The sequence below is a fragment of the Pelophylax lessonae genome (assembly GCF_965119305.1).
Source record: "Pelophylax lessonae genome assembly, chromosome: 3".
NCBI lineage: Eukaryota > Metazoa > Chordata > Amphibia > Anura > Ranidae > Pelophylax > Pelophylax lessonae.
The window spans coordinates 176,140,298-176,167,232 of record NC_138770.1 but is presented as its reverse complement, the minus strand read 5'-3'; the positions used below and the strand labels follow the sequence as shown (position 1 = coordinate 176,167,232).

At 42.0% G+C, this 26,935-nt stretch overlaps 1 protein-coding gene across 1 annotated transcript in view; it reads left to right on the top strand.

Annotated features, from left to right (window-relative positions):
- Nucleotides 1-6,793: 6,793 nt before the first annotated feature.
- The window catches only part of LOC309551297 (uncharacterized protein), a gene marked incomplete at its 3' end in the record, with an annotated part of 73,484 nt that continues 53,342 nt past the window's right edge, over nt 6,794-26,935 (top strand). The window contains exons 1-2 of the mRNA XM_082251826.1: nt 6,794-6,899; nt 24,848-24,898. Coding sequence (XP_082107952.1) covers nt 6,803-6,899; nt 24,848-24,898 — 148 coding nt within the window. The 5' untranslated portion in view covers nt 6,794-6,802. The remainder of the gene's footprint in view (nt 6,900-24,847; nt 24,899-26,935) is intronic.

Here is a 26,935-nt window from a genome sequence, read left to right as displayed (position 1 = left end):
TTTCTTTGTAAATGTCAGTTTTGCTGTGGAAGGTTATATATTTTGCACAGATAAACCACATAACAGGCAGGGTGAAGGAATCTCTCAGGCATGTACATTTACTGCTGGCTCTCCCAGGCAAAGCAAAACACCAATACTTTGTTCTGAACTTCCTGCCAATGATTTTAGTTGTTTACCTGTTGATCGGCTGTGGCCAATCACAGCAGAGATATCTGTGTGCTTATAAACACAACACCCAGATGCTGGCTGGATTTACCCTTGCTTTCAGTTACCATTTAAAACTGAAAGCAAGGAGAGACTCCAGCCAAAACTGTAAGTAAAAGCAGCACACTTACACTTGCATACACTTCTTAGGCAGTCAGTTAACCCATTGATTGCCCTCCTGGTCACTCCTGTCACCCAGCCAGTGTCATTAGTACAGTGTACAGTATTATAGTTAATCACTGTATTTGTCAACGTCAGTAAGTCAGTTAGTGTCCAACCCAGTCAGTGTCAGTTAGCACCAGATTGACTGCCACACTATCACAGTCACAATATAAATCACTGATTAATGCCATTAATAGTATAGTGTCTGAATAGATCAGTATCTTGATCATGATCAGAACTATACAAGTGTCCTCAATAATATAGTATCCCCAAACAGGCAGTTTGGGTTTTTACCAAAGGCATGTGGCAGAATACATTTTAGCCTAAATGTTTGAAGAAATTAGATTTTATTGGATACGTTTTATAATAGAATTTAGAAAATATAGGTTATATAAATGTAGCACCCTACAGGTAGGTGCTAGGTAAAGGTATAGTGGGCCTTGTCTACCTAACAGCTGGGCTGTGATTTATTTAGTCAGGGTGTCATGGTTTCCAGGTGTGCCTGCTGAAGGGGGAGTCTCCCCACTGGCTCCTGTGAGAGGTTTCTCATAGGGCGGTGGAGGAAACCCAATTAGGGGACACATTCAGGCTTGTAACTACCCCAGAAGGCAGATTGTGCTGCAAAGGATTCTGGAAGTGGGTATAAGTTTGGGGGTGGCACATGACACAATGTCTTTGGTGGGAGCAGAGTCCCAGGATGGAGAGTGCAGCTGTCTCTTCTCCTGTCTGAGGAAAGAGGAGGTCTCGAGGTGTCGCCTGAGAATCCAGAGAGTGCTGAGTTAAGCTGAGGGGATCCGGTGTGCCAAGAAACTGCGGAGAGAGAGAGGGGTTCAGTCCCAGGAAAGCCTACACAGGTCGTGAGTACTGAGGATTGCCCCTGGGGGTCTGCCAGAGTTAAAGGGGACCACTCTGGAAGAGGTTATGGGATCCAGTGCCAGCTAGCGGAAAGGGGGTACCTAGGTTGAGGACCCTGAAGTTACAGAAGGGGGGGTGCATAGACAGTGAACCCCGAAGTATTCAAGGTTAAAGGTTAAAGGGGGCACCTACTATTGGGCCCTGAATTGTACAGTGTGTGCCAGTTGGGATTTACAGTTCTACAGCATACTACCTCAAGCCAGAGCAAGGCGGGAGGGAAGTATTCAGTGACTTGTTGCAGTATTACAGTGTTCGGTGGTTCTACAATTTCACAGTCCTGGATCTTTTGGACTTTAAGTCAAGGATTCAGCACTTCTATTAAGCTACAGAGTATTCTCAGAGTTAGTGAGCGTTGGCTGGCGCCGGCTGGCGTTAAGGAAGCGCCAACAGGCATTTTTCAGGAACCAAGTCCCAAGTGTACATACAGTCAGGTCCATAAATATTGGGATATCGACACAATTCTAAACTTTTTGGCTCTATACACCACCACAATGGATTTGAAATGAAACAAACAAGACATGCTTTAACTGCAGACTTTCAGCTTTAATTTGAGGGTATTTACATCCAAATCAGGTGAAAGGTGTAGGAATTAAAACAGTTTGTATATGTGCCTCCCACTTTGTAAGGGACCAAAAGTAATGGGACAATTGGCTGCTCAGCTGTTCAATTGCCAGGTATGTGTTATTCCCTCATTATCCCATTTACAAGGAGCAGATAAAAGGTCCAGAGTTAATTTCTAGTGTGCTATTTTCATTTGGAATCTGTTGCTGTCATCTCTCAATATGAAATCCAAAGAGCTGTCACTATCAGTGAAGCAAGCCATCATCAGGCTGAAAAAAACAAAACAAACCCATCAGAGAGATAGCAAAAAACATTAGGTGTGGCCAAATAAACTGTTTGGAACATCCTTAAAAAGAAAGAACGCACCGGTGAGCTCAACAACACCAAAAGACCCGGAAAACCACTGAAAACAACTGTGGTGGATGACCGAAGAATTCTTTCCCTGGTGAAGAAAACACCCTTCACAACAGTTGGACAGATCAAGAACACTCTCCAGGAGGTAGGTGTATGTGTGTCAAAGTCAACAATCAAGAGAAGACTTCACCAGAGTGAATACAGAGGGTTCACCACAAGATGTAAACCATTGGTGAGCCTCTAAAACAGGAAGGCCAGATTAGAGTTTGCCAAACAAAATCTAAAAAAGCCTTCACAGTTCTGGAACAACATCCTATGGACAGATGAGACCAAGATCAGCTTGTACCAGAGTGATGGGAAGGGAAGAGCAGGGAGAAGGAAATGAACTGCTCATGATCCAAAGCATACCCCCTCATCAGTGAAGCATGGTGGTGGTAGTGTCATGGTGTGGGCATGCATGGCTGCCAATGGAACTGGTTCTCTTGTATTTATTGATGATGTGACTGCTGACAAAAGCAGCAGAATGAATTCTGAAGTCTTTCGGGCAATATTATCTGCTCATATTCAGCCAAATGCTTCAGAACTCATTGGACGGCGCTTCCCAGTGCAGATGGACAATGACCCGAAGCATACTGCGAAAGCAACCAAAGAGTTTTTTAAGGGAAAGAAGTGGAATGTTATGCAATGGCCAAGTCAATCACCTGACCAGAATCTGATTGAGCATGAATTTCACTTGCTGAAGACAAAACTGAAGGGAAAATTCCCCAAAAACAAGCAGGAACTGAAGACAGCTGCAGTAGAGGCCTGGCAGAGCATCACCAGGGATGAAACCCAGCGTCTGGTGATGTCTATGCGTTCCAGACTTCAGGCTGTAATTGACTGCAAAGGATTTGCAACCAAGTATTAAAAAGTGAAAGTTTGATTTATGATTGTTAATCTGTCCCATTACTTTGGGTCCCTTAAAAAGTGAGAGGCACATATACAAACAGTGGTAATTCCTACACCGTTCACCTGATTTGGATGTAAATACCCTCAAATTAAAGCTGAAAGTCTGCAGTTAAAGCACATCTTGTTTGTCTAATTTCAAATCCATTGTGGTGGTGTATAGAGCCATATAGATTAGAATTGTGTCGATGTCCCAATATTTATGGACCTGACTGTAGTTGAAGCCTAAAGGAGTATCCCACTCATTCCCTTCTTCCATCCCCTTTATCTACAATAAAACAACAAAACCAAGATGCTGGAGTTGTCCATGTCTCAGTCTCTACATCCAGGAACGCAGCTCACATGGGCTGGAAAGGTAACTGGTAACATTGGCAGACCCAAATCAGGCCACAGGCCTGGAAAACCTGCTACATTCTGTATAAGTATAGGTATAGGTTTTGTTTTCAAAATTTTCAGTATTTTTTTATTTTTATAATTAAAAGTAAAAAACTCAGTGGTCATCAAATACCACCAAAACAAATCTCTATTTGTGTGAAAAATATTATATCAATTTCATTTTGGTACAGTGTTGCATGGCTGCACAATTGCCAGTTAAAGTAGCACAGTGCTAAATAGCAGAAAATGGCCTGGTCATAAAGAGGGTAAAGCCTTCCGGAGGTCAAGTGGTTAACCACTTGCCGACTGCCGCAAGTAGATATACTGCGGCGGTCAGCCCCTCACAGGCAAAGTGACGTATATAAACGTCACTAGCCTGTGAGGCTCTGGGGAGCGAGCGCGCACCGCCGGAGGCGCGCTCCCACTCCCGCACGGTCACGGACCCCCCCGCGCGTTTGACCGGCGGACATCGTCACTCTGCGATCGTCGCTGCAGAGGGAGAAAGTCAGGCGGCTAGTGTAAATAAGCCGCCTGTCATTCTCCCCTGTGTAGAAACAGTGATCATACGGTTCTACTATGTAGGACCGTTGATCATTGTTCCTACAGCTCAAGCCACAGCCAATCACATTTAGAATCACGCCCCTAGGGACACACACAGCCCCTCCCTCTCAAATAAAGTTAACCCCTTCACTACCAGTGTATTTTTACAGTAACAGTGCATATGTATAGCACTGATTACTGCAGTAATGTCACTGGTAACCCCAAAAGTGTCAAAAATGTCAGTCAAGGGTCCGATCTGTCCGCCGAAATGTCGCAGTACCGCAAAAAAAAATCGCAGATCGCCGCCATTACGCGTTAAAAAAAAAACAACAAAAATTACAAAAATCTTTCCCTTTGTTAGTAAACGCGATAACTTTTGCGCAAACCAATCAAAATACGCTTTTTGCGATTTTTTTTTTACCAAACATATGTAGCATAAAACAAATTGGCCGAAAATGTTAAAAAATTTTGATTTTTAAATTTTTTTGGGGGGGAATTTCATATAAAACAATGTGAAAAATATTGTTATTTTTGCAAAATTTACACTCTTTTTTTGTTTATAGCGCATGATCAAAAACTCGCACAGGTGATCAAATACCACCAAAAGAAAGCTCTGTTTGTGAGAAACGTCAAATTCGTTTAGGTACGGCATCGCACGACCGCGCAATTGTCCATTAAAGTCACGCAGTGCCGAATCGCAAAATACCCCCTGGTCAGGAAGGGGGTAAAATCTTCCGGGGCTTAAGTGGTTAAGGGAATTTAGCTTTTTTTTTTAAATTGCTCCTTGCCAATTGGAATTTCCCCATTTTATTTCTGCTTTAGTACATGTTCCCCAGGCCAGTGCCCAGCCCTCCCGCTCCCCCCATGCCATTTATTTGACAATCCTCCACTTATTAGTCTGGAAAATGACTACTAATGTTTTTTTAACATGACATTAACATTGACTTCAATGGGGTTTGGATTCAGCACATAGTCATGTTCTGTAAACCTGCCCTAAACTGAACTCAGGTAGGCTTGTGTCAGCATGTTAGTTTCTCAAGCCCTTTGCACACATTCATATCCCCACACAAGCCTTTAGCTCCTCTCTTGGAACCTCTCACAACTAGCCAATAATGGGGGGAAAAAAATTCAGGATCTCCCAAAAACCTAAATCTGTATGTAGCCCTGCACCCTTGAGGGTGGCGGGATTTCTCACCTTTTCGGTCCCCTGGGATACCGATAGCAACTGCATGCAGAATCTTAACACTTTACTTTCTGGTTCAGTCAATGAACAGTCTATGGGTTGTTGTTGTTGTTGTTTTATTTTATATGGGGATGGGAAAAGGGATGAGTGGGATACTCCAACACTTGAACTATTCACAATGCTGAGGACTTCTATCTGAGAATGCGGCAAGGCCGCAGCTTCATCCTGCCTCTAAATGAATCTGAAGTAATGTTCTTTAGCACTTATCTTCAGGGCACTCGCCTAGTACCCCCTTTCTATCCACCATCTGACACCCGTCCTCTGACTACTCTACTCTGGAGTGGCCCCCTTCCTGGTCAGGTCCTTAGACATGATCCCCTGCACCCGCGATACTGCTTTTCAGGTTCCCCAGTGTCTTAACTCCTCCTAGTCAGCTCTCCTGGACCTCTGGGTTCAGCTCCACACTTCCTGCTCACCAGGCTGACTGCCTGTAACCATACACCAACCACTGCAGAAGAGGAGGCAGCCACCACCCTCCTTCCGGGACTCTGCTCACCAGCCAAAGACCCCGAGCACATGTGCTCCTGGCTTTTATACCACACCCCACAATGCACAGCAGTCTGTGCCAATCACTGGGGCTGTATCAAAGCCTGTGTGCCCATTGGTCATGTTTCCTCCACTGTCCAATGTGCCTCCCCATTGGACCAGTGGGGACACTCCCTCAGACCACATGAATCACACACTGAGCATATTGAGCAGACCTAACTTACAGATCCTGTTCTCTGTTTAGCAGAGTGCAATATAGAATTTACCTGCTGCTCCTCTGATAGTCAGACAAAAACTATACTCACTCTCTAGCACCTACCTAGGAGGGTGCTACATGTATGCATTTAGAAAAGAGACCTGACATCCCTCTACAGAACATTCGTTGTCAATGAGCATAGGCATTAGCAAACATATTTACCACATTGTAGACATTTTAAGCATCATTCAAAAATGGGTATGTTTCTACAGGTTTTGTTTAGTAGGGGTGTACTTTTGCTGTTATGCCTAAATATGAGTTCAGACAGATGAATCACCTAAAAATACATTTAATAATGTATCCATAATGCATAGATTTCTGCCTGGTAAATGTCACCAAGTGACTTTTGCAGTGATGTCAATCCTGCTCTGCATCTATTATAAAGGATGTACAGTGCTTACATGAATGTCTTTTTGCTCAAGTCAGGACAATAGATATTAAACATATCATTAAACATTCAAAATAGCAAAAGTTCACATCTTATTTAATTTGTAGTAATAAAAAACTGATTTTTGTTATCTTGTTATAAGATAATTACACATTACAAAGAGGAGTTTGGTCTACAAATGTATCAGTGAAACCAAAGGTCAAATGAGCACACCCAAGCTGACGACTAAAAAGGGCTGTGTTGACTTTGCGTCATATGTATTTCATATCTATAAAGTTTAACTCACAATGAAGTTTAAAGTTCGTGCTGTAAATACATGAGTTAGAAACCAGGAAACAGAGTGTAGACAATTTCATGCTGGCTGACATGCACTATGGCACTGCACCATCGTCTCTCTCTATGGCAGAAGATATTATTGGGAATCCTGTGCTTTCCATTGCTGCCCATCTACCTGTGTGTGTATTGCCTATGTGAGTACTAGTCTACAAACTGGTTTATTTTATGTTGTATAATGCAACCTGTATCAGTTCTGCAGAATCCCTGTAAATACTGTACAGGTCTTCCTCATTTAGGCTCGGTTCACACCTATGCGTTATTTAATGCTTTTTTGCAGAAATGCACTACAGTCTATGGTTTCCTATGTGACAAGTTCACATCTAAGCTTTTTTCAGCCGCTGTGTTTTTGTAAAGGGTCAGGGACTTTCTTTAAAAGCGAAACAGTGCATTTTTGGTTTAATAGACTTCAAAGGAGAAGCTGCAGAAAAGCATGTAGTGCATTATTGGCCGTGATTTTTCCTGACATTTGCCGCAATTTTGTCACAACTTGCGTTTTGCATTTTTTTATGCATCCAACAACAAATTGACAGAAAAAAAAAAAGCATGAAAAATGCAAAACGCATCAACAACGTGTGTGTAAAAAACGCAAAATGCACCGCAAAAAGCACTGCAGAAAAGGATGAAAAACAAACTGCATAGGTGTGAACCAAGCCCTTTTGAACAGCACTCCAGCTGCATAGACAGCCCAAAATCAGGGTAGTCCCATGGGCAAAGTTCACAACAATGAAGTACAGTTCAACGCAGTTAAAAAAAAGTGGAACGTGGTACATTTTTCCACACTCCAAATGCAGGGAACGCAGTACAAACGCGCTTCAAACTCACGGCACTTTAAGCCAAGAAAGCCAATCCCAAAAACGAATGAAAAAATGCATTGCAAACGCAATCCTAGATGCAACTGAAAACGCATTCGAAAAAAGGATTCAAGTGCACTTTAAATACATGTAAACATGCACTCAAAAACACACAGTTATGTGCAGTTTCTGGTGTTAATTGGCCCTCATACATAATGGTATGGCAGCTATTTAGCTACATTCATCTGGTTATTGGCGGGCAATGTTAAGGGTTTTATTTCGATAATGGAAGCAGGAGAAACAAAAAGTGAAACAGATTACTGGAATATACAGTAGGGGGATTGTCTTATTTATTTATTTTATTACTGCTATTTATATAGCGCCAACAATATATGCAGCGCTTAAATGCTGTATTATATTGTACATTCACATCAGTCCCTGTCCTCAAAACGCTTACAACATGGGTGTCCAACCTTTTGGCTTCCCTGGGCCACATTGAGCGTAGATAAATTTTCTCGGGCCGCATATAAAATAAATACTGTAGTTAAGGTATATAAGTAATAAAACACCCTGTGTTCTTCCCACGCTGCCGCCCCCCCCCCCCCCCCAGCACTAATTTAACACAACTAGAGGATGATCCCTTCCCAGGCAGCCTCTGCCTACAGTTAGTTGGAAGCCGCTGTGGCCATGCCCCCGACTTCCTTCTTCCCCATCAAAAAAAAAAAAAATTGCCAGGGGGCAGTGGGCCGCATTGCCTGCGGCTCTGGGCCGCAGGTTGGACATGCCTGGCTTACAATTTATGGTCTCAAAATCAAATGCATACATACACATATTAGGGCCAAATTAGACAGGAGCCAATTAAACTACCAGAATGTCTTGGAGTGTAAGGAACCCACGTAGGCACAGGGAGAACATGCAAACTCCATGTAGATAGTGCTATGGTTGGGATTTGAACCCACACTATAAATACATATTCTATTATCCATCAAGCCAAAGAGCAATGTAAAAAATGAACCAATCCATACTATCTAGTCAGCATTGTCTTTGATTATTGTGACTGCTCGTAGATGACTAATAGTGAAATGTAATTTGTTTCCATGGATTAGGATTACTGCCCTTTGTACAATATCACTGCCCTTTGCAATGACTTTTTCGTTAGCCAGTACGTAATCTAAATAAAGATTCTATGCATTGAGAAGTATACATCTACAGTGGTTTATTCTCCCGAGAAGAAAAATTTATTTTTTTTATTCCCCGTCAAATGTGCACTGTGCATAGAAATACAGATTCTGCAACCAGTGTGAATAAGATATATTGTGGAAAAATACAATAAATGCAATTGCCATATCAGGATATGTGCTTAGAAATGTAGAAAATTGAATATATGAGTATGAGCACTTATTTTAAATTATTATTACAACACTTATCTAAACCACTTTAGCGGTGCACCTGCATCCCTATACCCCTTATAGACCATAGCAGTTTCATCAAATTCAGCTATATGTTTGTTGATTAGGCAGCAATCTTGTGAATAATTCTGATACTGAGGTATTATGTACATATAGAAGGCAATTGAGGCAATCAAAAATGTATAAAAAAAAATAAATTGCCAAAGGGAAAAGGAGAGGAGGGTGTTGCCATTTTTTACTTAAGAGATAGGATAACCGGATTATAGCAGATCTTTGATGGAGGACAGACTCACACAGGCACCATGCTTTAGTTTTCTCAGGAACACACACTGCAGTCTCTGCTGCCTCTTTTTCTCTTTTTTTTTTTTTAGTGAGTGCAACTTTATTTAAACACTTCCTGGTTAACAAACAGACAACATATTCATATGACTGTAGATCAATGGATAAGCTGTATAAGGGCATATAAACAAAATGTCATATATCTTAACACCCCCACTTGCTCTTATACTGCTTATGAAAAATAGTTTAGTACAGTTACATCATTTTACTCTCTATACTCCAAAAATATAACTCACAAATCTATCAAGCTTAAACTTTGTTATTGGTTTAGTCATAACATCAGCTACCATTTTATCCGTAGAACAATACTCAAGATCTATCTTGCCTTCACTCAGAATAGACCTAAGGAAATGGAATTTAATGTCAATATGTTTGCATCTTTGATGGTAAACTGGGTTCTTTGCGAGAGCTATCGCACTCTGATTGTCTTCAAAAATCTTCACTGGCTCAAACTGACATTCACTGTCCAATTCTCTCAGCAGTTGTGCAAGATATAGACTCTCCTGTGTGGTTGCAGCTAATGCTATATATTCAGCTTCACATGAAGATAGTGCAATTGTTGGTTGTTTCTTTGATTTCCAAGAAATCAGAGGTCCATTTTCAGTCAGGCTAAAACAATATCCTGTTGTGCTTCTCCTATCAATCTGGTCTGAGGCCCAACTGGCATCACTATACGCCTCTAGTTTTAACTTCTCTTTACATTTTCTGTAGCATAGTTCAAAATTGACAGTTCCTTTCAAATATCTCAGTACGTGTTTGGCCGTGATCATGTGTTGTACACTTGGTTGTGAAAAGTGTTGTGACAGTTTGCTTATAGTCCAACTCAAATCCGGTCTTGTACACGTAGCCACATAAATCAAACTGCCTACTATCTCCCGATAGCTTTTTACATCTGCAAGTTCACTTTTGTCGTCGAAATCTAATTTTTGTTCACAAGGAGTAGATCTCGGTTTACAATCTGACATACCAAATCTTTCTATCATTTTCAAAATGTATCTCTTCTGATTCATCTTCACCGTTTCATTAGTCTGTCTAAAATCAATGCCCAAAAAATAGTTCAGTTTTCCAAGATCCTTCATTTTGAATTTTGTCGCAAGTGTTGACTTCACATCATTGAGTAGTTTTTCATTGCTTGCAGCAATGATGAGATCATCCACCCATATTAGTAATATTGCTTGTTCATCTCTGTTCTGTTTGACATAAACACAATGGTCTACAGAATTTTGTATGAATGCATTTGAACATAGATAACCATGTAGCATCTTGTTCCAGTTTCTTCCCGATTGCTTAAGACCATACAGTGACTTTTTTAGTTTGAGAACTAGCTTTTTATTTGTGTCATCTTTGATCTCAAAACCTTCTGGTTGGTCTATATATATATCACAATCAATTGGGGCATGCAAGTAAGCTGTCTTCACATCCATTTGATGCAAGATTAAATCATATTGTGCTGCCATTTGCATCAAAATGCGTAATGAAGTAAAATTCGCAGTTGGAGAAAAAGTTTCCATGTAGTCGGTTCCCTTTACTTGATTATAGCCTTTTGCCACAAATCTGGCTTTGTACGTTTCAGTTCCATCTGCATTGCTTTTTATTGCATACACCCATCTACCCCCCACTGAATGTTTGCCTTCTGGTAATGTGGTCAATTTGAAGGTATCATTCTCCTTTAGTGACTCCATCTCATCTTTCATTGCATTTAACCAACTTTGTGACTGGGGTGTTTCCATAGCTTCTCTGAAGGTCTGAGGTACATCATGTGCTCTATAGCAGTAATCTATGTTCATCAGTACCTGATCATCACCAACAGATTCTAGTACATAGTCATTTAAATACTGAGGAGTTTTTCTATTTCTTGTAGGGTATCTTGTACCATGGTCTTCATCTTTGTCCTCTACAATCTTCTCTAAAGAATCTGGGGTCTCATTAGTCATTGGACCTGATACAGGAATTACACTCCTTTCCTCATAGAAATCATCATTATTGTCCAACAGCTCAGTCTGAGTTTGTTTCTCGATTACATCCTTTTCAATGAATTTTACTAGTCTGTGCTTGAAGACTTTGCCAGTTTCAGGGTAATACACTAGGTAAGAAGGACTATTTTTGTCATATCCTACAAAAATTCCTTTTGTGCATTTTGGATCCAGCTTTTTCTTATCGTGTTTGTATGCAAAACATTCTGACCCAAAAATCTTCATTTTTGATAAGTCTGGTTTCTTCCCTGTCAGTATGTTGTATGGCGTTTGCTTCAAACGATTGTTAAAACATCTATTTCGAATCATAGCTGCTGTCATCACTGCATATGTCCATAACTCTTTTGGTACTTTGCTCTCTATTAGCATACATCTTGCCATCTCTATCAGTGTTCTCCAGTTTCTTTCAGCTGTTCCATTTTGATGTGGTGAATAAGGTGCTGAAGTCTCATGTCTTATGCTCTTCTTTATGAGTAGTGACTGGAAGTCATTCGATGTGAATTCGGTACCATTGTCTGACCTCATTCTCTTGATGATCCCATAGGGGGCAGTATCAGCGATAAACTTCTCTGTGGCTAGAACTGTGTCACTCTTGTTTTTCAGAAAGTATACAAACACTGCACCAGAATAATCATCAGTGAATCCTATGACGTATTTGAATCCGTCCTTTGCAACTGGCTCTATAGGACCTGTTAAATCTGTGTGTACTAGTTCAAGTGGGTATTTTGCACGGGTGTCAGGCTCCCTGTTTCTACTCTGAGCAAATTTCCCTTGGATACAAATCTCACAATTCAGGTTGGACTTATCAACCTTACCTTGGATCTTCATTCCATCTACTAGATTCTGTAGTTTCAAGATATCATCGTAATTACAATGACCTAGGATTTCATGCCATGTCTGAATATCATAACAACCGTAACAACTGTCATCGCATTCCTTATAGGTGTTCAAATAGTAAAGCCTGTTGTATTTCTTTATAACAAATTTTGTACCATTCTTATGGATCAGAATACTGTCATCTTGTCTGAATTCAACAGACGCCCCATTTCTTGTTGCTGCTTCAACAGAGAAAATGTCTTGTGGATATGTGGGGATAAACAATGCGTTTTGTAGCAATGTCCTCCTTTGTCTTCCCTTACTGTCCATTAGGTACACCTCAGCGTCGCCTCTCTTGAGTGCTACACCGGAAGTTCTTTTCCCATCTGCCAACTCCATGTAATGTTTCTCTGGCTTAAACGAGGTGTCAAATCTTTTAAATTTCTTGATGTCTGTGATAATATGCGATGTTGCTCCTGTATCTACCATCAGGCTTTTTGTTTTGGGATTGTTTAACTGGTCTTCACTTATTTTAAAAGCAAATGTTTGTTCTGTATCATCCACTACCTGCTTTACATTGTCTCGTGCCTTTCGTCTGCACAATGTCTCACTGTGAGTGGAGCTCTTGCAATAATTACACCAATTTGTCTTCCTCTTATTAATTTTGTATGGACATGCATTAGCTTTGTGACCTTTCTGATGACAACTGTAGCAGACAATGATGTCTTTCTCCCTTGTTGGTACAACAGGGGTGCTGATTTTCATTACATTATCAGTGCTTGTGCTGCTGTGATATTTTTCAGTGTCCTCAAAAATCCTTAACTGAGTTTTAAAGTCAGTAAACGTCATATCTTCTTTACCTTGTGTTATGTGGATTGCAAATGGTTTGAATGATTCAGGCAGGCCTTTAAGAATCATAGCCACTAATAGTCCATCACTGAGGGTCTCTCCTGCATTTCTAAGTGCTGTAATCGCTGTTTCTGTGCGTATGATATAGTCTGTGACACTTTCACATTCAGACTTCTGAAGAGATGTTAGTTCTGTGTATAAATTTATGATACGTGGCTTACCTTGGCCAGCATAATGATCTCTCAGGATTTTCAGCGCTTTTCTTCCATTATCAGTTGCTTCTCTCATTATAAGAGATAGACTTTTATCATCCAGGAATTGTATTAACTCAGCATAAGCTTCCTCATTCTTATTCCTGTCTTGCACAGGGTCTGTTCCGTCTGGTGGATCCTGCAGGATCGTTTCTTTAAGATTCATCAAGCGCAGATGGCCTAGGAATTTTGTCTCCCACAGCTCATAATTTTTCTCATCTCCATCGAAAAGCAGCCTGTTCCATCGGCTTGTTCCCTCTCTCCTGGGCCCATAACCTGTTGCCATTTTTTACTTAAGAGATAGGATAACCGGATTATAGCAGATCTTTGATGGAGGACAGACTCACACAGGCACCATGCTTTAGTTTTCTCAGGAACACACACTGCAGTCTCTGCTGCCTCTTTTTCTCTTTTTTTTTTTTTTAGTGAGTGCAACTTTATTTAAACACTTCCTGGTTAACAAACAGACAACATATTCATATGACTGTAGATCAATGGATAAGCTGTATAAGGGCATATAAACAAAATGTCATATATCTTAACAGAGGGAATTAAATAGAGAGTCATAGGATTAATTAAGGGTGCTTAAAAAGTTAAATAGAAATACGGGTTTTTAAAAAAGAAACATTATTTTTCATTTGTGAGGTTACTGAAACTAACATGTAGATCAAAGAACTGATTAACCACTTTAAGACCGGAAGGGTTTGCCCCCTTAATGACCAGGCCCTATTTTGTGATTCGGCACTGGGTTACTTTAACGGACGATTACGCGGTCGTGTACCCAAATAAAATTGATGTCCTTTTTATCCCATAAACAGAGCTTTCTTTTGGTGGTATTCGATCACCTGTTCGATTTTTATTTTTTATAAATAAAAGAGCGACAATTTTGGAAACAAAAACAATATTTTTCACATTCTGCTATATAACATTCTCAAAAAAAAATTAAAAATCTAAATGTTTTTAACATTTTAGGCCAATTTGTTTTCTGCTACATATTTTTGGCAAAAAAAAAATCGCAATAAGCGTATTTTGATTGGTTTGCGCAAAAGTTATCGCGTCTACTAACTATGGGAAAGATTTTTGTCATTTTTATTGTTTTGTTTTTTTTTTTTTACTAGTAATGGCGGTGATCTGCGATTTTTAGCGGGACTGCAAAATTGCGGCGGACAAATTGGACCCCTAATTGATATTTTTGACACTTTTGGGGGTACCAGTGACATGACTACAGTAATCAATGCTAAAAATATGCACTGTTACTGTAATAATGACACTGGCAGGGAAGGGGTTAACAAAGTGGGTGATCAATGGATTAAATGTGAGCCTAGGGGAGTGATTCTAACTGTAGGGGAGGGGCTTGTGAAATGACCATAGAGACATGTGATCCTATATAGAAGGATCACAGGGGCTCTGTGATCATTCCAGTGAGAAGAACGGTCAGCTGTGTTTACAACAGCCGACCGTCCTTTTCTCTCAGCGGGGGAACGATCGCGGGTGTCAGGTGCCCATCAGAGCCGCCTGACCCATGCATTGCCCCGCTGCCGAGCGATTGAGTATTTGAAGTGAGCAGAGCTTCACTGGCATGTAAATGATTTGCTTTAGTAGTAAATCAACCCCATAGACTTTCAAGAAGATTTTCACTCACTTCCTGTCAAGTCTTTGGAAAGACTTGATGGTAGATGTTCTTAAAGTGGGACATAGACACAATGAAATCCTGATAGGGTTTTTTTTGTCCTTACATTCTCTAAAACAAAACAAAAAAAGACAGATTTTTTGTTTTAAAGTGATTGTAAATGCAAAAAAATCTATTTTTCTTTACATAACAAACAGGTTTATACTTATGTGAAGCTCCTCTTTTCAGGTCCCTCTGCAGGCACTTCTGGCTCCTCCTCCCTGGTGCATGCCCCCATAGGAAGCCACTTTATATAGGGGAACTTGTGTGGGCTTGATTGCAATGCCTGCATCCATTGACACAGACAGCAGGGCTCAGCTCACCCCCTGCTCCCTTGTCACTGACATTGATTGACAGCAGCAGGAGCCAATGACTGCTTCTGCCTCAGCAAAGCCTGTGAGACCAGAAATTGAGGGGAGAGAGCCACTGCAGACAGGCACAGCACAGGATTGAATGAGGGCTCGGGTAAGTATACCAGGTGGGGGGATAAAACTACTACTACAAAAACATTTTTATCTTAATGCAAGGTATGCATTAAAGTATTATTAAAGCGGACATCCACCCAAAAGTGGAACTTCCACTTTAAGGCCTCCTGACCTCCTGACATGCCACATTTGGCATGTAATTTATATTGGGGGGGCGGGTACCTAGTTCTGACAGGTACCCACTTCCACTTTTGCTCGGGCCGCCTAGGCGGCTCCAGCGGAAGTTCTCCTCTCCCCCTTCCTCCCTGCAATCTTCTAGGGCACGTCACAGAGCCACAAGCTGTCACAGCCAGGTGCCCACACTAGAGATGCCAGCGCCACTGAGAGCTGAGGGAGAGAACCAAGGCTTTGGGCGGCCGCATCGCTGGATCATGGGACAGGTGAGTATGTGTTTATCAAAAGTCAGCAGCTACACTTTTTGCAGCTGCTGACTTTTGATAAACACAAAAACAACTGGAGCTCCGCTCTAAACCGTAAAGCAACAGTACAGCAGTAAAATAAGTCTTTATATACAGGCTTGTTATACTCACTGCACAACCTAAGGGGTTAATCCTGCTCATTGTGTAAAATGGCTGTTTGATCCTGTCTTCTCTGAGCCTCCCCTTCTTTTACTATCCCTGCTGATAGAACAAAGCTCTTGGAGGCACTCTGCACATGCTCAGTTTGGTGTTTATTGCGAGAGAGGTTTTTTTTTTTTTTTCTTTGAGGGTTTATGTGATCAGCACAGGGCCTGTCTGTCCAGACAGAGGGTCAGGGGTCATGCAGCCTCCTAGGACAGTCAGAGGAGAATGAAAATCCTTCCCACCACTTGAACCAGCAGTCGGCCCGACACTGAAAGGAGTCACAAGACTGCTATATACTGCTGATGAGAAAAGGTAGTTAACTTAGCAGTGTATATTTACTAAATTAGAATCAGAGTACTTTAATAATCCCAAAGGGAAATTATTGTGACACAGCCACACTCAACAATGCTAACACAAGATCACAAGAATGAACAGAACAAGACATAATGACACAACAAAATGACCAATAACAGCAATTAGCGCCAATAAAACAAATAAAAACTACACTCTTAGGCCCCTTTCACACTTGGAGTCCGTCGGCGGACTCTGTTTTCCTCAGCGGAGATCGATTTGCCGATACCCCGCTGAACAGGCGGATGGCAGCTCTGTCTCCACGCTGTGTGCGGAGAAGGAGCTGTCAGGTCCCCGCTCTTCTCTATGGGGGAATCGGATGAGAACGGACCGCCTGTGCATTCCCATCCGATCTGATCCGCCAGACGGATGGAAAATAGGGTTTCCATCCGTCCAGATTTGACGGACAGGATCGGATCGGATGTCAGCAGACATGTCTCCACTGACATCCGATGCCCCATAGAGATGCATGGGGCATCCGTTCAGATCCGCCTGAAAAACTGATAGGCAGATCTGAATGGGGTCCGCAAGTGTGAAAGGGGCCTAATAAAGCATCCATACAATTAAAATAAAACATAGAATAAATAACACAGATTAAAAAAAAAACAGAAAATCAACTACCAAAATGCAAATAATGCACCACTTTCTCTAGCATTACCTCGAATAATAATTGAAGATAATACTAACATACTATAAAAACGACATAAAAATCCTGATTATAAACCAGATTTAAATCTTCACCTCCATCCCTCACAAGATTTAAATCTGGTTTATGATCAGGATTTTATGTCGTTTTTATAGTATGTTGGCACTATGTTTAATACTTGTTTATGTTTACTAAAAAATTGCATTTCCATGTTCTGTGCAGTGTAGGAGACCAGATATAGTGAATGCAGGTCCTGGGTTTATTAACACTTTAGGGTAAAAAATGGGTAAAAAATGTCAAACAGAGCAGTTAAAGCCAAACTCCGAACTCAGGTTAGCTACTTGTTTAGGTCTAGAGGAGAGTAAAAGCACTTTAACTTGCCTGATTCTCTGCTACCCTGGAGGTTGGAGCTTGCTCACTCTCCATCGGTGGACTGTCCCTCTGCATCATCACATCTTGTGCAGGACTATGAACCCTGCATTGGTCTTGTATAAAGTCAGGACCCTAGACCTCTGGAGAAGAAGCTATGGAAACCAGATTAGCAGCACAGAGGATTTTCTATGTCCCTTGAACCTAAATGAGCAATCAACCCTTGCAGTGTGCGCATAACCCCCTGTAAGGTAAAATGTTAACGTTTCCAGGAGTTGGGCTTTAAGGTAAAGCACTGCAGCTTGTTTCTGCAATTGGTTACTGCAGCAAACACTGATTTCTAAAGGGTTAAGGAGCATGCTGCTGATATAAAGGAGTGGAATATCTAAAGCAATACCGATAATAAGATTTTATATACTGCCCAAGCAGGTGTGAGCAGATGTTAAAAAAATGAGTTGGCTGTCTTCAATGAGAATACAAGCTGTAACAGTCTTCTATGGCGACATTCTTATTGACTTCTACTTTGACAGGCACTATTGTTACAGATTGTACATTCCTTAACACCAAATCACTGTAAATCTCCAGCTGTCACATCAGAGTGTGTTATATCATGCAGCCAGCTATGTTTGCACTTATAAAGTAACTAAATATAACTCTTGGAAGATTGAGTAATTTACAACTAGCGGTAAGCTTCACAGGCCATACGTTGGTTGTGATCATCCAACCAAAACCATCCCCACCCTGAGACTTTTACTCTTTTACTCTGTAAAGAAATAAGGGGTGGTGACTAGTACAAATGTTTTTAAAAAGTAGACAAGAATGGTTGAAATTAGCCAGAATTTTTACATTTTATCTAAAAAAAAAAGGCTTAAAAAACCTAATAAAACTTTTCTCATTTCAGACAAAACAAAATACATCAAAAAAACATTTCAGGTTATTTTTGTTGGCATTTCATTGTTTCAATGTAAATCCCTCTATGTCAGTTTAACACTCCAGTAACTCCATTCTTATGATACTGTACTGTTTATCATTAATGAGTTTAGGTGAGTCTACTTTTTGTTTTAAATCAAATAGTATGCAATGGCAAGTATAGTCCTGCACAGTGCTGCATGTAGTCCTTTGTGACTATATTGCAGTGGGGTAAAATCTGATGATCCCCCAAACTGCTTTTCCTATCTTCTGTAAACTGAAATGGCAGTTAAAACACACTACAGCTGCAAGAAAAAGTATGTGAACCCTTTGGAATGATATGGATTTCTGCACAAATTGGTCATAAAATGTGATCTGATCATCATCTAAGTCACAACAATAGACAATCAAAGTCTGCTTAAACTAATAACACACAAAGAATGAAATATTGCCATGTTTTTATTGAACACACCATGTAAACATTCACAGTGCAGGTGGAAAAAGTATGTGAACCCTTGGATTTAATAACTGGTTGAACATCCTTTGGCAGCAATAACTTCAACCAAACGTTTCCTGTAGTTGCAGATCAGACGTGCACAACGGTCAGGAGTAATTCTTGACCATTCCTCTTTACAGAACTGTTTCAGGTCAGCAATATTCTTGGGATGTCTGGTGTGAATCGCTTTCTTGAGGTCATGCCACAGCATCTCAATCAGGTTGAGGTCAGGACTCTGACTGGGCCACTTCAGAAGGCGTATTTTCTTCTGTTTAAGCCATTCTGTTGTTGATTTACTTCTATGCTTTGGGTCATTGTCCTGTTGCAACACCCATCTTCTAATTGTTAATGGCATCCCAGTCTTTGCCAGTAGGGTTCAATATTGAGTTGGCCCACCCATTGCAGCTATAACAGCTTCAACTCTTCTGGGAAGGCTGTCCACAAGGTTTAGGAGTGTGTCTATGGGAATGTTTGACCATTCTTCCAGAAGCGCATTTGTGAGGTCAGGCACTGATGTTGGACCAGAAGGCCTGGCTCGTAGTCTGCGCTTTAATTCATCCCAAAGGTGTTCTATTGGGTTGAGGTCAGGACTCTGCGCAGGCCAGTCAAGTTCCTCAACCCCAAACTTGCTCCACAGTGGCCGCTGAACAGTAGGAGAGGAGAACAGGGCTACTCAGGAAAGGGATAGGGCTTCACATCAGTGGGACTTCCCATTTTTCTGGTTCAAACATTTTATTGGAGAACAAAGTAAACAGGTAACAACAATTGGTAAACAGAGTGACAAGATAAGTACAAGCCAGATGCGCTAACAAAACAATGGCTACAATAACCATGGGTCAAACTTAGGAGTAGGTAGATAAGAGGCAACCAGGGGGGCTGTGGCCAGGACTCTGCAACTGGCGTAGCCAACCCATAGGCACCCCATAAAGGGAACACTCTGTGCCCAGATGGGGAGGCGCGGCCAAGCAGCAGGCAAAGCAAGGGTGAACAAAGCCCAGTAGCTCGGTAGTACGTGAGAAGGGATAAATGTGTGCGATAATCCACATGGTAATGCAACTAGACGGGGGGAAACAGAGGATACAATAAGTAAAACCAAGAAAAGCAGGCCAAACCAGTGAGCCTGCGGGGTGCACTCTGTAGTTCTTGATAGGCTCAAACAGGTGTGTTGTTGGTGCCAGAACAAATCATGTGGGGGAGCGGAGAAGGAAAAAAGGGGGGGGAGAAGGGAGGTTCGCCGGGGGGCAATGAACAGGGAGTAGTAGCCGGGACTTCCCATTTTTATTGAAATTTTGCCCAACATTTCATTGGCATTGAAGATTTGTTTCACTAGAGCTGCAGGGGGCTTCCACAGAAGAGCTGTGGATCACTGTTGGCATGAACTAAATGTTATCATTAATTTATAATTGGTTGCAGCAGTGCATTGTATTAAAGTATATGTGAACCCCCACCTTATAAAACAACTAATATATATATATATATATATATATATATATATATGCATATATACTGTTTAGTTTATTTTTTTAACAGCATTATGAGTAACTTTTTTTTTTAAGTGATCACACACGTTCTGTTCTGAGCTGCATAAGGATTTTGGAGAGCTGGGGAGGAGAAGCGGCAGCACACTGATCTTCCCAGTGAATGGCTGTGCAGGGAGTTGTGTCAGCCGAAGTCTTACACAGTTACATAGTAGGGCAGGGAGTTGTGTCAGCAGAAGTCTTAGCAATGGAGAGGAGCAGGCTCAGTTCACAGCACAGCTAGAAAACTGACAACGCTGTGCTCTCCTGCCTAGTGGGGTCTGTTTTTTTAGGAAAGCAGAGGGACTGGCAAGAACACCAGTTATTTCACACAACGGAAGTGATACAAAGAGAACAGGATACGTGTTCATACAAGTACATGGTACAGCAAGCACATATCAATGCTGGGTTTACATACTTTTCGAAACAAACGTAGGAAGAGTTTAGTTCATGTATGGGGCTTTGTTATCTGCGTCATGCATGAAACTTTTCACTAAGTTCAACTGGAAAGGAGAGATGCTATCTTATCTCCTGGAGCAGCTGAGTAATCAGGCCCCCTATAACCCAACCCAAGATCTATTACACCTTGGTCTATTGGTGCCTTTCTTTCAACAAATGCCCTGCAACCTTCCCTCCTGATAGCCTGCCTGGATTTTACAGTGTAGCATTCCAAAGTACTACCAACATACCTGGCACATTTTTTCCTCCGTATTTAAAATGGAAAGGCCCACCTCATTTCCCAGCATCCTTCTGGGACACACCATAGGTCCCAGAAAAAAAAGGACCATTCAGATAGTTCAGCGTAGTGAGCATCCAGCTGTGAAGCCGCAAGCAGTTACAGCCAGCCAGTTGCCCACAGTTAGAAAGTCGGCACAGTGGACCAAAGTTTTGAGGTGAGGACAGTTTTTGTAGCTGTTGCCTTTTAATAATTCAAAAAAATTACTGAACAACTACCTAAATGGCCAATTCCACTACTATCAATCTCTGATAATATAGTGTATGCTCTAAGGGAGGAGCAGGATTATCTGATCACTGAGGATTTTACTGCCCAGGAGATTACCAAAAGATAGGATAGTCAAGGACATATTTAACGTGGTGCTACAAGCAATAGTGGGTAGTGTTCCCTGACATCCAATCTGAAACTTGCTTTGAGCAGGCTCTTTAAAACTGATTTCCAATGTGTTGCTATGAGTTATTGCACATCACTGTTTTTTGCAGTATCCAGTTAAATCCCTGGAGTTCATACCTAAGGGTGCTATTATGAGAGTGTAAAATAGGTACTGTTTCTTTTGCCCATTGCAGCAAAATTATCATCCTGTGTGGTCAGCCTATAGTGCTGGCTGGAATTTGGTACATTATAAAGTACAACTGGGCTGCTAGTTTTTATTCCACAAATTATAATACATGAAAACTCCTGACATGTAGATGGATTAAACCTAAATTGGTATGTGGACAAGTTTGGGATGGGTTGCCACTTGATTTTGTGTCCAAGTTCAAATTAGCAGGTCATTAGTGAATGACAGCACACTGACTATGAATGACAGCACAGACGTGTATAAGGAATTTGCATTCATGCAAGGTGGGGCAGAGGGAATTACCCAGGCAAGATTATGAGGTGAGGAAGGAATAGTTGGAAAGGCCTGCTGCTAAAAGAATTTACAGCAAAGATTCTATTTCTTTTAACTTTACTTACGTAAGTTACGTTTACAGAAATTGAAAAGATCTCCTAATGCTTTCTATTCTAAGTTCTTAGTAATGAAAGCCTGACGCTGCATTCACATGTCAGCGTTTGGATCGCGGGCAGAATCGCCGCGATTCCGCCCGCGATCCGGAGATTATTGCAAATCGCGGGACGCCTGTGCGTTGCCCGTGATTTGCAATAGCCCCCCAAACGCTGAGCGATGTTGCCGCAATTTCCGCCTGCCGAATCGCGGTATCATCGCGCAAAAAAAATCGCGTCCCGCGATTTTTTTTTTGCTCGATGTTCCTGCGATTCGGCAGGCGGAAATCGCGGCAACATCGCTCAGCGTTTGGGGGGCTAATGCAAATCACGGGCAACGCACAGGCTCCGTTCACATCTAGGCGTTTTGTGGCGTTTTTGGGGAGTTTTTCTGCTCTAGGATCAGCTCAACAAGACAAATCCTATTCATTTCAATGGCCCCTGTTCACATCTGAGCGTTTTGACGCTGTAAGCAAAACGCCCAACGCTCAAAAAGGTACATGAGCTTCTTTTTGGGCAGATTACAGGCGTTTTCCATTGGTTTCTATTCAACCTAAAAACACCTGCACAAAAAACGCCTGTAAAAACGCCTGTAAATCGCGGTAAAATCGCGGTAAAATCGCGGTAAAACCGCGCGCAAACGCTACGCTCAGGTGTGAATGTAGCCTTAAATTTAACGAGTTAAAAGACATATTTGTAACAAACAGAACATGAAAACAAAAAACAAACATTCTAAAGGTAAGTGTTTAAACTGTGAAAGGGTAAGTTGTCTGAGAAACAATCAGCTCTTAAAGCGGAGTTCCGGCCTATTTTTCAACTTTAGTGATTCCTGGAGTGTTCGCTATGCTGATCAACAATTGGGCATTTTCAATTTTTTTCGGGGTCTCTTACCTTATTTTCACAGCATTTTTGATTGTACTTCCTCCTTTCCCCCGCCTCTGTGGCCACGGCCACCGACATCACTTCCGCCTTTGTATTGCATCCTGGGAGCTGTTTGTCATCACTCCCAGGAGGCTGGAATCAGGAAGAACTCCCAGAACACTCCCTGGAATCAGGAAGAAGGACACAGCAGATTACACTGCGGCTTCAGATGCCCACGTCTAAGATGGCCGCGCCCATACAGCATTTTTAAAAGTAAGATTTTGACTAAAATCCAATACTGTACACCTTGTAAGTATGAGAATAGCGGTTCTGTAAAGGGCGATGGATTATTATTATAGGGGTATTTTTAGTTAAAAATTGTATTTGAGGCTGGAAATCCACTTTAAGTAGGTGGGGTTGGCTAACTAGTTTTATACCACTAGTTTAGGCAAGGTTGTTGTGCACTGGTTCTCAAGCATAGTCCCACCCCACCACCTCCAATATGATAAACATAGTTACATAGTTAGGTTGAAAAAAGGCACAAGTCCATCTGGCTCAACCAATAATAAAAAAAAAAAACAGTAAAGAAAACCCAACCATACAATTCTATATACACAATCCTTTACCCGCAGTTGATTCAGAGGAAGGCAAAAAAACCCAGAAAAGCATGATCCAATTTGCTACAGCAGGGGAAAAATATCCTGATTCCTTACTGATACACTGAGAGGCAATTGGATATTCCCTGGATCAACTTTACCTATAAATATTAGTACCCATTTATATTATGTACACCCAGGAAAGAATACAGGCCTTTTTTAAAGCAATCTAGTGAGCTGGCCAGAACCACCTCTGGAGGGAGTCTATTCCACATTTTCACAGCTCTTACTGTGAAGAAACCTTTCTGTATTTGGAGACAAAATCTGTTTTCCTCTATACGTAAAGAGTGCCCCTTTGTCCTCTGTGTTGATCTTAAAGTGAATAACTCAACACACACAAGTTCACTATATGGACCCCTTATGTATTTATACATGTTGATCATATCCCCCCTTAATCTCCTCTTCTCAAGAGAGAATAAATTAAGTTCCTCTAATCTTTTCTCATAGCTGAGCTCCTCCATGCCTCTTATCAGTTTGGTTGCCCTTCTGTGCACTTTCTCCAGTTCCCAGATATCCTTTTTAAAAACTGGTGCCCAAAACGAAGCTGCATATTCCAGATGAGGTCTTACTTATGATTTGTACAGGGGCAAAATTATATCTCTCTCTCTCTCTGGAGTCGATGCCTCTGTTAATACAAGAAAGGACTTTGCTTGCTTTGGAAACTGCAGCTTGGCATTGCATGCTATTATTAGGCTTAGGATCTACCAGAACAACCAGATCCTTCTCCACTATGGATTCCCCCAGTTCTACTCCCCCTAGTATGTATGCTGGCATGCATATTCTTAGCCCCCAACTCCATAACTTTACATTTATCAACATTAAACCTCATTTGCCACATAGTTGTCCAATGAAACAGTGCATTTACGTCAGCTTGTAAGTTGGAGACATCCTGTAAAGAAGTTATTCCACTGCAGAGCTTGGTATACGTATTATGAACTCAGAGGTGAAAATTCAGAGGTTTGCATATATATTTGCAAATGTGTGCAACTAAATCTTCTGTTTTCAATGCAGAAAGTGCCATTTTTGCATGGTAGCTGGTAAGCGTTGTGGGAAAACTTTTGTTTGTTTGTGCTGTGCAAAGCCCTTCCATGAGCACCTTACATTCAAGGCTATTTATAAATTGAGATGGTTGCCGTTTTTGAATAGTGTTAATTAATCATTATTTTTTTGTGTTCATTTTTTTTTAATTTTTATTATATGGACATGGCGTTTTCTTTCTTAGGTCCCAGTATGGTAAAAATTTTCTACAGCTTAAAAATCATGATCTATACTGGTTTTGCCTGGTTTTCGGTCATTTCTGAATAAATAGGAGCTTAAAATGCTATATTTTTGCAACTTAGAACATGCAGAAGGTTACAACCCGTACAATTCTTGAAGTCTTATATTAAAACATAATTTTGTTGTGCCTATAGGCTTAAAAAAGAAAGAAAAAGAAGAAGATGGAAGAAAACAAAGGGACTCAGGTAAGTTATCTGTTGGTGATTTGTACTTTTGCACATTTAAGTAAACCTTTACTGGCCAGAAATCATTAGCTATAGCTGGCCATAGACGGTTCAAATCTAAGTTGTTTAGATCAACTTTGGCCAACCAGCCTTTAGGATTTTACATGTGATTATTGCTAGTGGCTGTTATAGTTCCCCCTCCCTCTCACCAGGAGAACACAATGGCTCTGCGGTAGGCAGGGCCGGACTGGCCATAGGGCAGACCGGGCATATGCCCGGTGGGCCGCCGAGGCCTCCGCTCTGAGTCCGGGCGCATGATGATGTGGAGTGTCCGCCTGTCCGGCCGGCGGCCGTTGCTGGCCTCTCCGCGGCCGATTCCGTGGAGTCTGAGGGCCGCCGCATTACCGCAATCTGGCCACCCACCCCGCCGCTGTCCCCGCATTACCGTCCGACTCCGCAATGATCTATCATCTGGCCCGGGCCGGCCGCCACTGTCCCCGACTCCCCACTCCTAACTTGGCTCAGCTGGCAGCCGGCTCCACAGCGGCATCCAGCGTAGCTCAGGAGGAGGGGATGGAGTCGGTCGGTGGGCCGTGTGACTGTGCTGTGCTGTGTGAAGAGTTCACTCACTGCCATCAGATGACTAAGGCCGGGGGTGGAGCTAGAGGCCGGCGGGGAACCCATGCTGCCTTGTTGTTGTCGGGAAGAAGGAACAGTCGCCGGTGCCGCACCGCAGACAGACACTGACAGTCTGTCTCTGAGTCAGTGAGTGGAGTGGACTAGTCACTCACTTCGCTAGTCTGTCTGTCACTAGTGCCTGCCTGCCCGCCCGCCCGCCCAGTGCCCTGGAGCTGGAGTCACTGACTGCCTGAGACTGGAGTGGAGTCAACTGTGACCTGTGAGACACCAAAAACACCACCACCACCACACCCACGACCAGGACAGGAGCCAAGGCCTGCTGCAACAGCAAGGTAAGGAAAGGTCAGCACAGCAGCACACAATGTACAAACACACCACAGACCACCACAGTCACTCACCACCGTCACCGCTGGGATTTGTGGTTCTGGGTGGCCTCCGGCAGAGCATTGTTCACTTCTGGCTTAGCAGCAGGCAGGCCGCAGGCGTAAAAAACAGAAAACCACTACACACTGTCACTGCTAGAAAACATGTGCCATGCCAGTTTTCTTGTTACATGTGATAGCCAGGTGCACATTTTCAACTTGAAAATGTGCACCTGGCTGTCACATCACATGTAACAAGCAAACTGGCATGGCACATGTTTTCTAGCAGTGACAAGTGTGTTCCTGACTGTTATCTGTTTTTTACGCCTGCAGCCTTGCCTGCCTGCTTCTAAGCCAGAAGTGAATAATGCTCTGCCAGAGGCCAGAACCGTCCTGTCATCAACCATCCCGACGAACATCCACGCCCCCCCCCCCCCCTCCCGGGTTGCTCAGTCCAAAATGCCCGGGCCTATTTTTTGTCCCAGTCCGGGCCTGGCGGTAGGGGTTCCCCCTTCAACACTACAACCCGTGGTTGCAGTAAAGAAAATTGTATGTCTATGGCCAGCCTTAGTTTCTCTTTCCTTTTGACTTTTCCTGACTTCAAGACTAAGCTCCGTCATAGTTTCCATTCCTCTGTCCAATATGACTGCCTCAGTGGATAGTAAAGGCACTCATACTGAGCAAGGGCTGGCAGAAGTTTTCAGGCATCCTATATTGTCTAAAATAATTAAATAGTCCAGCACTACATGTTAAATAATCATATAACATAAATTGAAAACATTGTGATATAGTAATTATCACAAATCCAGCAAAAACATTGTGAAATATAATATAGTGAAATATAAAGCCTTCATAGTAAACAATAATGTCCTTTGTCTTTAAATATATTCCACCTTCTATAGGGTGATATCTGTTTATGCCACCACCAGATGTGCTCTCACAATAACTGCTCAGTCAAATTGCACTTTTGTCCCGTAGAAGGACTGTGACAGGTTCCCCCATTCATCCAATGTTGATTACCATCAACTCATCCCATGTTACCTCCTCAGGGGCATCC